At 35.4% G+C, this 12,045-nt stretch overlaps 1 protein-coding gene across 6 annotated transcripts in view; it reads right to left on the bottom strand.

The window, feature by feature from the left end:
* LOC137931574 (histone-lysine N-methyltransferase 2C-like) overlaps nucleotides 1-12,045 on the bottom strand; it is a 47,758-nt gene that overhangs the window by 30,183 nt on the left and 5,530 nt on the right. For 5 of the 6 annotated variants that reach the window (XM_068775010.1, XM_068775012.1, XM_068775014.1 and 2 more), the window contains exons 10-27: nucleotides 11,507-11,676; nucleotides 10,549-10,739; nucleotides 9,977-10,110; nucleotides 9,788-9,885; nucleotides 9,450-9,705; nucleotides 8,621-8,781; nucleotides 7,914-8,157; nucleotides 7,049-7,208; nucleotides 6,336-6,619; nucleotides 6,032-6,130; nucleotides 5,544-5,783; nucleotides 5,299-5,433; nucleotides 4,905-5,080; nucleotides 4,199-4,451; nucleotides 3,969-4,126; nucleotides 3,738-3,862; nucleotides 2,052-2,173; nucleotides 1,356-1,558 (exon numbers count right to left, since the gene is read on the bottom strand). In XM_068775010.1, the coding sequence (XP_068631111.1) occupies nucleotides 1,356-1,558; nucleotides 2,052-2,173; nucleotides 3,738-3,862; nucleotides 3,969-4,126; nucleotides 4,199-4,451; nucleotides 4,905-5,080; nucleotides 5,299-5,433; nucleotides 5,544-5,783; nucleotides 6,032-6,130; nucleotides 6,336-6,619; nucleotides 7,049-7,208; nucleotides 7,914-8,157; nucleotides 8,621-8,781; nucleotides 9,450-9,705; nucleotides 9,788-9,885; nucleotides 9,977-10,110; nucleotides 10,549-10,739; nucleotides 11,507-11,676 (3,209 nt within the window). The remainder of the gene's footprint in view (nucleotides 1-1,355; nucleotides 1,559-2,051; nucleotides 2,174-3,737; nucleotides 3,863-3,968; nucleotides 4,127-4,198; nucleotides 4,452-4,904; nucleotides 5,081-5,298; nucleotides 5,434-5,543; nucleotides 5,784-6,031; nucleotides 6,131-6,335; nucleotides 6,620-7,048; nucleotides 7,209-7,913; nucleotides 8,158-8,620; nucleotides 8,782-9,449; nucleotides 9,706-9,787; nucleotides 9,886-9,976; nucleotides 10,111-10,548; nucleotides 10,740-11,506; nucleotides 11,677-12,045) is intronic. The other variant, XM_068775013.1, reaches the window with a different exon arrangement.

The raw sequence follows: 12,045 nt of genomic DNA, 5'->3' as shown, positions 1-12,045 counted from the left end.
TCCAACAAACGAGACCGAACCCGCGTTTTTTTACTTATACCATCACTTTGTGAGGTAATACCAATCTTTTGTTATCGTAATGACGTTAGTACAAATCATTTAATAACTATATTCAGTATGGTACAGCATCATTTATACGTGAAAGATAATTTTTTCAAGATTTTATACTGAATGATTTATCAAGAATGGCATAAATTTTGCCCTATTTTAAAGACTAATCGTAATTCAATGTTAATTTTATTTCGCGATACATTCTTATCATTCCCATTCATGGAACCAATGATAAGTTTCTGTAATATACACTAAGCATTTTATTATGCCTTATATCTATGTAATTATAGCATATATATTGAGTGTTAATACTATTTCAATTCTAACAGCGACAATATAGTAAATAACAAAATATTTACGTTTTTTTATGTAAAACAATAGATCGTATCGATGTTATTTCTATACAGAAATAATATATTTTGATACTAAAATTATACACATTACAATTGACATATATTCATCAAAATTGAATCAACGCCGCCTAGCGGGAAAAAGTAATTAAACAAACCCCATTTACTTCTAACATATTATGTTAAACACTTTATCAATTCCACAAGAATATTTATTTCTCTATGTTAAAAATATTTATATAGAACCAGAATTAACTTTTAAAATGATATTTTCTAACGTCATTAAATAGATAAAATACATATATCGTAGAAGTTATACAAACATAGTTTGCATTTATAACTACAATACATTTATATAATACTAAAGAAAACACAAGATGATTTTACAATTTCTGTTATAGACACACAAATTACTGTAGATCCTTTCACTTACTTTTGGCAATGTAGAAAATATATCACAAACTCAAAATTTAATAAAGGAGTAAATTTACTAATGATTTTTTTTATATATTTACGATTTTGTATATAAAAATCATAAAACATTGGAGATTTAATAATTTATTTTATGATAACATTGTTGAGAATATGCAAACATATTATTTACAAGTGCATATGCAGAAAGCGATAGAATCTACAGCCTCCACAGCGAGACATCACTTTGCAGTGATTAGTACAACCTAATAAATTGATTTTAGTGTATATACCTCCAAATCGATAATTAACAGGTATACACAGTAAAACGACTTTTTCACCAAAATATTTGAATGCAAATATCGATGTTTCTAAAGGTTTATTACAAAAATGTCTATAGCATAGCCTTGTACAGTGATATGTTTGCTAACAAATATTTTGTGGTGTGAACAAGCGTTTATATAGGATGTGAAGGCACACATTGTAAACACAGTGGTGAGTAGGTTAGCACACACAATTTACACACACGTAAAGCGGACTTACTTGCTGTGCCTTCTTCATTCGTATCGCGCTGCGGTTATCCCTGGCTCGCTGGAGATATGGTGCCTTTTGTTCAGAGGGCAACGCTCGCCACTTCTTAAGGATCTGCTTGCAGCGGTCCACCCAATTGGGGAATTCGGCCTTCCACTCCGGGTGATTTGTGTTCGCATACAGCACCGCTGAAATTGTTGCTGCTGACCCTAAGCCTGGGCGAACAAGTGCGTTTTAAACGCTTGCGTTCGTGCTTGCGCCGAAACTTTAATTACAATTAAAAAATCAACAATAAAGCAACTCTCTCAATTTTAAACTTCAAGATATTTGAATGAAGTATGTAGTAGAGATGGTAATATGACTTGTTATATAGACAGTGTCCATACAAAAAATCTTTCTGATCACAGTTCTTAGTTACATAAGGTTTATACAAAACTTTGGGATGCAGCAAGGCACTTAGAACTAGCTTAGAACACCCTCGCTGATAAATAGCATCATGAGACTACTTCACGTAGATACTTTCCTTAGGGTTTCATTAATTATAGTATATTTACTAGACCTACCATATCACATGTCGTATGACAATCTCAAGGATAGTGTAATGCAGCATTTTGCATTACAAAGCCCACCAAAATTACACCGGAAATTTATTAAGTTCGAAGCGAGCGATAGATAGGTATGATATATATATAGTAATAATGGACTCACTCTCGTCGGCGCGCATTTTATCGGCACTGCGTTGGTTATAGGATGGAGGCGGTGCGGAAGGCTGCTCGCTCCACGCTCCCGACCCACACTCCGAGAACAGCGGGCTCAACGCACTGCTGCTACTGCCATAACATAAAAATATCTTTAGTTGTCCTCTAATCGTCTACATTATATCCCTACATTTTTAATTATTATTTCCTTAACATCTGAAACTATAATAAAAACCAATACTTTAACAAAGTACTATAGCACACATCCGGTCGTGCAGAGTGAATAACATTTAAAACTACACTTTATAACGGCTACTACATAACTGTCGTATGAAGCTTTTCATAAAATTTTCTATTTTTAAAAAGGACGAATGGCAGTTGGCAAGGCACATTGTACGTGCAACCGTTGGGGCAGAAAGGTTTTCGATAGCCAGGCAACCATGAGCCAGTAGACGCGGTGTGGGTAGGCCTCCCCACTAGAAGGAGCGACGACAAATAAAAAATGGGACCAATTTTAAATATATAATTATAAACTGTGTGTATTTATTTACCTATATGTCCACATAGGATCATTGATAGTGACTACTTAAGAATGTCAGAAGAATTCCAAAACCTAATTTGATATAAACTAGACGGTGACAATAACGAGAATACACATGAGAGGAAATGGGAAAGCGAATCACAAAATGACTTGAAAAACATGAAATCAAATAAAATCGAAGTGAAATCCGCGATATAAGTAATAAAAACAGAGTGCGAGGATATGAAACTCGAAATACCACCTAATCTTAGCGTCGGACAAATGTTCCCTGAGGTTGTCCATGGCATCACGCAGAATCAGCAGATGGCCTTGCAGTTAGTATAATAAATTTATCTATTAATATTATTACCCACTTTGATTATTTTCAGTGATAACTGGGGTATGTCATGAAAATAATACTATTGATTAGTTTTGATTTTGTTTTGTTTACTAGAATTGATTTTTTTTTTTGGTCGTTTCTTTTATAATTTCTTTATCACAGTAATAAACCAATTCATTCTCAAGCTTTATTATCACTTTAAAAAGTTTTAAAAGTTTTTATTTAATTTTAGTTAATTCAAAGACTACATGAGAGGGTAGTGTAATACAGAACACAGCATATCTTTGCTTCAAGAGCAAAGTGAGATTATAAATAGAATAATTAATTTTTTAAATTATGCACAAGTGTTAATGTCTCTTGAATATAATAACTAAATTTGCAGAGACAGTATCAAATAAGAATCCATGAATAAAAATATCTACATAAATAAGACCTATATTTCCTCTGATAGAATCCACGGAACCTAAATGGTAAAACGTTAAGGCTAGTAGGTAGTAGCTTATAAATAAAAGACTTTTCTATCAAAAAAATCGCAGGAGAAATGGGCAAGTGAGACAGATAACTAAATTTGCTTTATTCAAATAAACTAAATATTTCAATAAACTCCGAAAATAATTATTTTTTAGTTTCTGTACCATATTACATTAAATCAACATGTATCTAAATATTTGATCGCTGCTTATAACAGTAGACTATAATACCGTAAATATTGTAGAAACTGCTGCTGAAATACTTAGCTGTAAAATTAATAATCATATAATAAATAAAATTTGTCATGGCACCATCCTAATGAGAGAGGTTTTAGGTTGTGTTTTTAGTGAGTTAGTTATCTTTACCTGCTACCAAATTCAGTGTGATAAGGAGACGCATAGTCCATGGGACTCTGCAGCTGTTGCCGTTGCTGGGAGTATGGAGTGCTTGCCATTGAGTTCACATAAGATGCAGATGATTCTTGTGACTCCTGAAACATAATATTTATTAACTTCTCTCGCAATTAATCCATAAACCAAATTATTATTTTTTTGTCATAGTGAAGTTAAATATGAGCATGATTAATTTACTGATACCTGCGAATCATCGGTGAGAACTCCTTTGAAAATCTCATCCACGTCAGTGCCGTCCATGTCAGGCAGTGTGTCTCTGACCATAGCATCAAGATTCATTCCCAACAGCGATAAGTCATCTTTGGGTGAAATTGTCGAACCATGTGAAGATCCACCAGTTTCTGTATTATTAAAATTTTTGTTGGTGAAAGTAGATTTTTTGATTAAAGAATTATGTATATCGCAAAACGCACCACTGCTTACTGTTTCTGCTTTAGTACTATGAACAGTAGGTATGTTTTCGGGAGTAACAGTGGGAGGTTGTTCAGTTTCACTTGGCTGTGGTCCAAGGATTGCGTTTTTCAATGCCGTCGAATCCTCCGTATGTTTTAAATGGCCGTCTTCAGGGTTCTCAAGTTTAATTTTTGTTGTACCATCTGGATTTATGCTGGCTTGATCATCCTTCTCATCTTTCGGTTTTAAAGAATTCAATACCTCTATTTCCTCCTGTGGAAGAGAATTTTTTTTTAAAGTAATCCCCTTCTTGTTTAAATGCATATTTGCATATAAAATACACTTCGTATGGTTCACTCAGTATAATTTATTGTAACTAGTTTTCTCTCTCCACTTTACGATGGGTCAAGCTATCATTGCAATACTCCTAAATCTGTGCGTACAAATTATCAAGGTAGGAAAAAAATTGCGACGATAACTTTGACATCAAAGATCACTAAGAAAATAAACAAAAGGTTTTTTTTTTAAAAAAAAGCATTATTAAATAGTATATTTTAATGAAAAATAACTTATAATAAACATTAAAAGCACTGAATTTTTTTTTGTTGTAAAGAGTAGGTAGTCATCATCAAAATGAATAGAATAGTTGATTAAGCTGTATTGCAAAATTTTAATAAAGTATTTTGTGAAAAACCTTTGCAATTAATACTGTTATTATATTCTTACCATATTTAAGGCTATTACGAACGAGGAGTCATTGTCATTAAAACTGGTGAGGGCGGCAAGCACATCCTCTCCCTCGCTGTCAGAGTTTTCGAGGTCCAGTTTGAAGTCACGCAGCTCGCGGTAGCCTTCGGGCGTTCCTCCTCGTACAGAGCCACCTGGACTTTCTGATGGGTTTCCTGTCATTTATATAATTAAAAGTTACCTTTAGGCCAACTGATTTAATCAGCTTATCCAACAATATGAGAGACTAAAGATGATCATATGAATTGTATTCACCTAAATGGTACTTAAGACAGGCAAAAAAAACTAACAACACCTAACATCTAGAATAACTAATCAAAATTGTAGTCTTAATTTTATGCACAAATAAATGACAATGGAAAATATTACTTGCCTGTAGAACTAATAGTTGGTTTAACAGGATCAAGTAAATCTTTGCCAAAAAATGCTTCTTGCATGTAAGATGGAAATTGCTCCATCAACTTAGAACGGGGTTTTCTCCTGGGTTTGCGTTTGTTACTTGGTGATTCTAAGAAAATAAAAATGATATATTTTAATTCTATTGTTAAAAAGTTGTATTAATAATTATAATATTAAGATTATGATAACATTAGGAACTTCATTAGAAACAGTTTTTACCTCCAGAAGCCTGAGTTCCATCTGCGTCTTTATCTTCATCAGCTTGAGCTTTGACGGTTGTCTGTCTCTGGCGCACAACGAAGCCGCCAATGCCTAACTTGTTAAGGTTTCTCTGTCGTTTTCTACGTAATACAGTGAGTCCAGACTCTATGGAATACACTGTGAAGCCTTCAGGAGGTGGGCCATCACTGGCTACATTCCATAGCGTGCCCTCTTTGAAGTTTGTATTTGTTGATAATCCTAATGCAAAATTAAAATATGTTGACATAAAAAATACCTCCAATGTGTCTTATCATTTACAATTACAAATACTTTTCGAAATAGGAGCTTATTTTGATTGTATGTTTTTAATATAAGGACTTGATGAGTTTAGAGAAGAATTACTGTCTGGGAATATCACATATTCTTAATGATTTTATCTGCATAGTATATGTTTTAGTTATAAGTTATAGGTATATTGTATTAACAAATTCCATAACAGCACTCACCCGGCTCTTCTTTAATCTCAGCTGTGCTGTCTGGCTTGGAATCCTCGGCCATCTCATTGTCTGCATTCTGAACCACTGTTTCAATAGATGCCATTATTTCTAGTCCATTAAGCCAGCAACCAACACAAAAAAAATCAAGTTAGACTTTTTAGATATTGGAACTTTTAATGTCCATACATTAAATTTGGTTGATTTTTTACATTAAAATAAAAAGTGATTATAACGTACCTTTAAATTTAAAATACTTAGAACTGTGTTTATAACTATTGCCTATATATAAATAAAGTTTGAAAAACTGTCTCACCGGCATCCTTCTCGGCGTTTTCGTTCTTAAACCGCCTTTTGCGCCTCGTGTGTGTGATTCCCATGTCAGCTTCGAGTTGTTTCATATGGTGCGCGCCGCGTTGCGAGAGGCACACGTCGTCGACGTAGTACTCTCCCGCAAGGCCGAGCGCGTGCGCGGTGAGGCGAGAGGCGTGTGTACCCGCGGCCGCCGGCTCCGTCGTTGTACCACCGCTGCTACATGGGAGCGCCCGTGACACGTGAGGGGGCGGTACATCGCGTCCACGGCACACCACGCATTTGTATCTACAGACATAGGAATATAATTAAAAAAAAAACTCCATTCCGGTAACATTGTTTTATGTGGCGGCCAAGGCCGTAGCTCTCCAAAAAACCCACGAGCTTCGCCCTTTAAAGAGGTTTTAGGCTAAACGTCTTCGGCGCCCTGCCCCCGTACAACAAAACTTTTAATTTATAAAATCTTCTCTACAAGCCAAGAGCATAAATTTCAAACATTAAAATATCTACATATTTTTTTTAAAATTTCAAAGGCACCATGCATAATTTTTAATCACCACGGCTCCATAATTAGTGTAAATTCTAATTGCAATATTTCAATGTACGTATTATATCGAAAAAATCTCCAAAAGTGCAAACATCTATAAATCATAGACAAAAATAGTAATTTCATTAATATGTATACTATATATACTAGTAAAAATAATAGTAACGCACCCAGCCCGGCAGCATATTTCCGCATCGTTCTCGTTCCGTATGGAGTCGCACGAGGCGTGGAGCCAACGCTGACAAGTTTCGCATTGTATTATCAGCTCGCCGTCTGAATAAGGCTCTGAACAGACGCAGCACATCACGAGTGACGCGCAAGGAGCACATTCTGTCGTAAAAATTATGCCTAAATGTTAGTAAAATTATTTACAAGTAAATTACTTTCTTAATAAAATATGTAGTCACTGGATCTAAAATTCACTATGGCAGACCTAAATTAAATAAGATTAAGAATATCATTATAATTATAACTACATAATTCTTATTATGTGAACGCTAAGGTTCTTTTCAAAAAACGTGGGAGCAGTCACCTAGTCTGAATAAATGGTTGTGACATATCTTACGATTTCTTTTTGTTTAAGAAGCAGTACCTTCCAGTAATTAATTCTGTTACCTACATACCTAATTTGTAGTGTTTGACCACAATTCTTTACATGTTTTTAACTTTATGTTTTATAAAATTTTATTCTTTTATACATGAGTCCGTAATCAGTCTGGTGACTATAAGCGGATATGTGTGGTATGATAGCTATGGTAGATATGGCAGGATTAGCTTCCAACAAAACCACTCTCTTTAAACATAGAGCTACATCCATTCTTGCTGCTTGAGGATGTTATGCTTCATCATTCTTTTTTTATGTTCATCATCAGCCAATAGACACCCCTGCAAGGCCATATGCTTCCCTCAAAGTTTGCCTCAATGACCGGTTTCGCGCTGTCTCCATCCGGCGACTTTAACTATGTAGTCAGTGGAGGGCCTACTTACACCACTAATAGGTAAATTAAATAGTTTTTAATGTGTGTATTAAAATACCGGTGTAATTGTCACGCCAGGCAAGCGTGTCACGCGTTCCGCAGACACGGCAGCGACGGCAACGTTCACAGCGCCACGCCCCGCGGGGCACGTCGGCCAGCTGCGGGCGGGCGCAGTAAGTGTGCCAAGCTGTATCGCAATCGTCACATAACACCAACAGAGCTTCGTCGCCGCGAGTACCACACCCCTCGCACACCGTGCAGTCCAAACATCGCCAACCTAACCTCACGATCACCTGGGACACCTGCAATAACAAACGTTTCTGTGCAAAATCAAAATTCTCATCTGCTAATAACATTCATAATGAAAACATTGTATAACTTATGATTTTGATCTTGTTTCCTATCAGATTGGTTATATAGTGTCTTTTAAAATAGAGAAGTAATTAGAATAAACTATAATAATTCCTTATGCATGCTTTAAAAATTCATTCGTTAAAATATCAGTAACACAAGTAGAAACATGTTGATTATACCTAATAAAAACAAATTTTAGTTACAAGGAACGTATGATCTTATGTAAATATGTCAAATTCACAAAACAGCTAATCAAGTTTTAACAAATCAATGTTCCAAGACAATTTCACTCTTCAATAGAGAACAGCCTTGAATTTGACAGACAAATAGAAACAAAGGAAGGAGCATTTTAGTAGTGTTTAAATTAACAATTTAACTCAGATCTAAGTTTTAATAATGTTTAATAGATACCTTAATATTAACGCAATAAGGATGATAGGTCTGTCCACATTGGGCACAAGATATGAGACAACCCTCGGAGTCCGTCCCGATAGCGCCGCACATCACACATAAGTCTTGGGTCAATACAAACTTGTCTTTACTCGAACATAGGACCAGTTTATTTTCTACACCTGTGGAAACGAAAAAATTATAATAACATTTTTTTAGTAAAAATATTGATTGTGTTTGGCGGAATAAATGTCCATGTATAAACTTTCAATAATCTCTGTGTATAAAGTTGATTTATAGATTAAAAACAAAACAGGCATTTGTTAGAAAAGAGGATCCTTATTTGACACCAATCACCCTATGTAAAGTGGTAATAACTCTGAAAGTCTATTGAAATGTGACAGGCCTATAACTTAACTCTTGCAGTAAAACATCTGCGGGGTCAGATTTTAAACAACACTCTTAGGTAATTTTAATATGTATTAATGATTATGTTATTATTTCTGTTAATTTTTGTATAGGATATACCATGCATTAATTGACAGCAATTGTGCTGAGACATTCGTCCCTTTATTTTTATTTTATTTTCGTTATGAAAGGGTTTAGATGGCTGAACAAAGTAAGCCCTTAATCAATTAGATATATCATCTAATCAGTAGTGGTTTCTGTAATATAGAACTTCAAAAGTCATTTCCATTGTCAGAAACTGTTTCAAAACAGCACAGAAAGACAAGCTATTCATAAAAGGTAATTTAATTAATATTCATTAATATAAGGTCACAAAAGAATTTAATTTGTTTTATTATACCAGTAATTAGAGAAAGGAACTAGTGTGTAATAATAATAATACCTGGATCATCTTCTTGAGTCTTATTGTCAGGTGCTTGAGGCCTTTGTAAACCTAAACCTGGAACTCCAAACACGCCTCTCATTTTAGGTTTGGAGCCTCTCTTCCGTCCAAAGTCCAGCACTGATCTTTGTCGTTTTTGGAAACCCAATTTTCCAGCAGGAGGAAAACCACCCTTTAATTTATAACCGCCAATTTTTTTCTTTGCAACTTTTGAAGACACCGAAAATGGTTTTCCCTTACCAAGACCAACATCTGCCTGTTGTGAAGTAATATGTTTAAATTGTTGCCATAACAATAAATAATATGAAGAATTTAAAATATAAATCTTTAAATCTTACTTTGGGCTCAATAGCAAGAGGATCTTGTTCTTGTTGAGAATTCTCATCGCCGTACGATGAATCTTGTCCACTTTGTGTTAAGCTGTCCTCCTCAAACGCTAATAACAATCATTTTGTTAAATTGTAGAATTAATTAGTCTAAGGAAAATATAAATTGAACATTTTATTATAATATTTTTGTGAACTTACAGCCAGATTTAGAGCCAGTCAATTGCATATGGGCCTTGCAAATGGGACAGTTGTACTCATAAGAAGGATTTTGATCTTTCTTCTGTCTGTATTGTTGGGGCTCTGCATCAGGGTCGCAAGTTCCGTGAACATATCTATAATAAAACAAAACAATCAGCATAACATTACATAATTTTTAACTTAGCACAAAGAGAAATAATTAGCACCATTTTTACAGATAGATGCCCATTGCAAGACATAGGTTTCGCAACAGTAGCCACAATGACCGGTGCTGTGATGCCTGCATTCAGTAACTTCTCGCTACTTCCTGCGACCTTGACCCTTATCGACGAACGAAAGGGCCTACCCACACTGCGTCTACCAGCTCGTTGTCGCGACTCGAGAACCTTCCAGATTCAATGGCCATCGGTTATACGGGAGATGTGCTCCATTCACATTTCAATAAAATAAAATAATTAATATTTGATATAAATGCAGATGGTTCGTGGTCTATTGCTTAATTTATAAAAATCAAAATTCGATATTGTAAAATTTATCTCATACATAGCATTGAAAAATAACTGTGCAAATACCTGCGGCATGCTGTGCAGCGTATCATGTCGCGGTAGGCGGCGGCGCGGTATGCACGGCGACATAGCGGGCAAAAGGATCCCTTGTTCCGTTGCTGGTAACACGAGTCGCACACTGTGTAGTGAGCGTGCCAGCGCGATGAGGGCCCGGCCCCCGGTGACCGAGCACCACAATCCGAACAGACACGACAGCACTGGGGAAATTACAAGATTTTAGTAGTTTTGTTGCTTTAAGTTTTTATAACAATTTACATTAAACTAATATTGGTACACCCATCTCTTTTGTTACACGATATTGAAATAACGCGGTTCACCTATAGCAATAAATACACTTTTACCGTAATACGATTTTTTATTGTAACACAAACCCTTAAAATATTTTTTAAATCTCTTGATAGTGCATTTAAATTTCAAGCTGGATATCAAAAATCACATAAGCAACCTAAGAGTTCAAAAAAATAACCCCTAATAACACCAAAAAATTCAACTGAGGCCGTTAATAACGAAAGAAATTTTTCAAACCCAACAGTTGTGCTACTTACTTAACGTATCTTATGGATGAAAGTATATTTGGCTCAATCCCTAATAAATGTGCATCAAGTAACAATAAATAGGTGAATTTTATTCCTAATTTAATTTGTTTTATCATGTTTTGTACTTATGGATTGAATTTTGACTGTACTATTACTTTTTTTTTATTTTTTTGTAATCAGAACTAAAATAATTATTTTTTGAAATGCTTGTATAATGTGGATTTTATTATTAATTCTTTGCAAGGTTTATTAGAAAACAACCTAAGCGAGATTAAGGTTTTTCATCCTTACACGATATTTTTGCACGCTCTTCCTTCGAACATATCTACCGTGTTTATTAAATAGTTGGATGTAATTCTTTCTCAAGTAACATCATAACATGTGTATCTGTAGACAGTGAAAACCCAGCATGTGTGTGTGTGTGTCACCTTGCATTTCCATCCATACTTGGGCACAGTGGCCATGACAGGGCGGAGACACGCGGCGTGGTAGAGCTTGTCGCAGTGCTCACACGCCACAGAACGCGCGTCCCCCGGAGCCTCTCCGCGGCACACCTGGCACACGCGGCAGCCGCGACACGACCACCCCGCACGTACGCCTTCATCAGAAACATGGACTTTTTACCAAACATCTGGGTATGTTTGGATTTTTCGAGTAGGGTTGGCTTGATTAAAGCTAGTCAAGATAAAACATCAACATACGACAAACCATCAGAACTGTCACAACAATGAATAACTAACTATACATTTAATTCCAGGAACCCACCCCAAAATCGCTGAGGACATCAAAGGTCTACTGTGATTTGGTGAGAGGAGTTGATTTGGCTAGACCAAATGCCAACCCTGAAATAAGCTAAATATAACTTGGTTTCGGAAACCAGCCCATTGAGACAAGAACAAGCTTTCTTTAATTAAAAAAAAACAAACCCTGTAGTGCATTTGCCAAAAAATAGTATGTGATAATTAGT

Source organism: Battus philenor, unplaced genomic scaffold (assembly GCF_028537555.1).
Source record: "Battus philenor isolate CCGP_79_NKW_IND1 unplaced genomic scaffold, ilBatPhil1.0.hap1 SCAF_8, whole genome shotgun sequence".
In the NCBI taxonomy this organism is placed as follows: domain Eukaryota; kingdom Metazoa; phylum Arthropoda; class Insecta; order Lepidoptera; family Papilionidae; genus Battus; species Battus philenor.
This window is presented reverse-complemented; position numbering and strand designations above follow the sequence as displayed.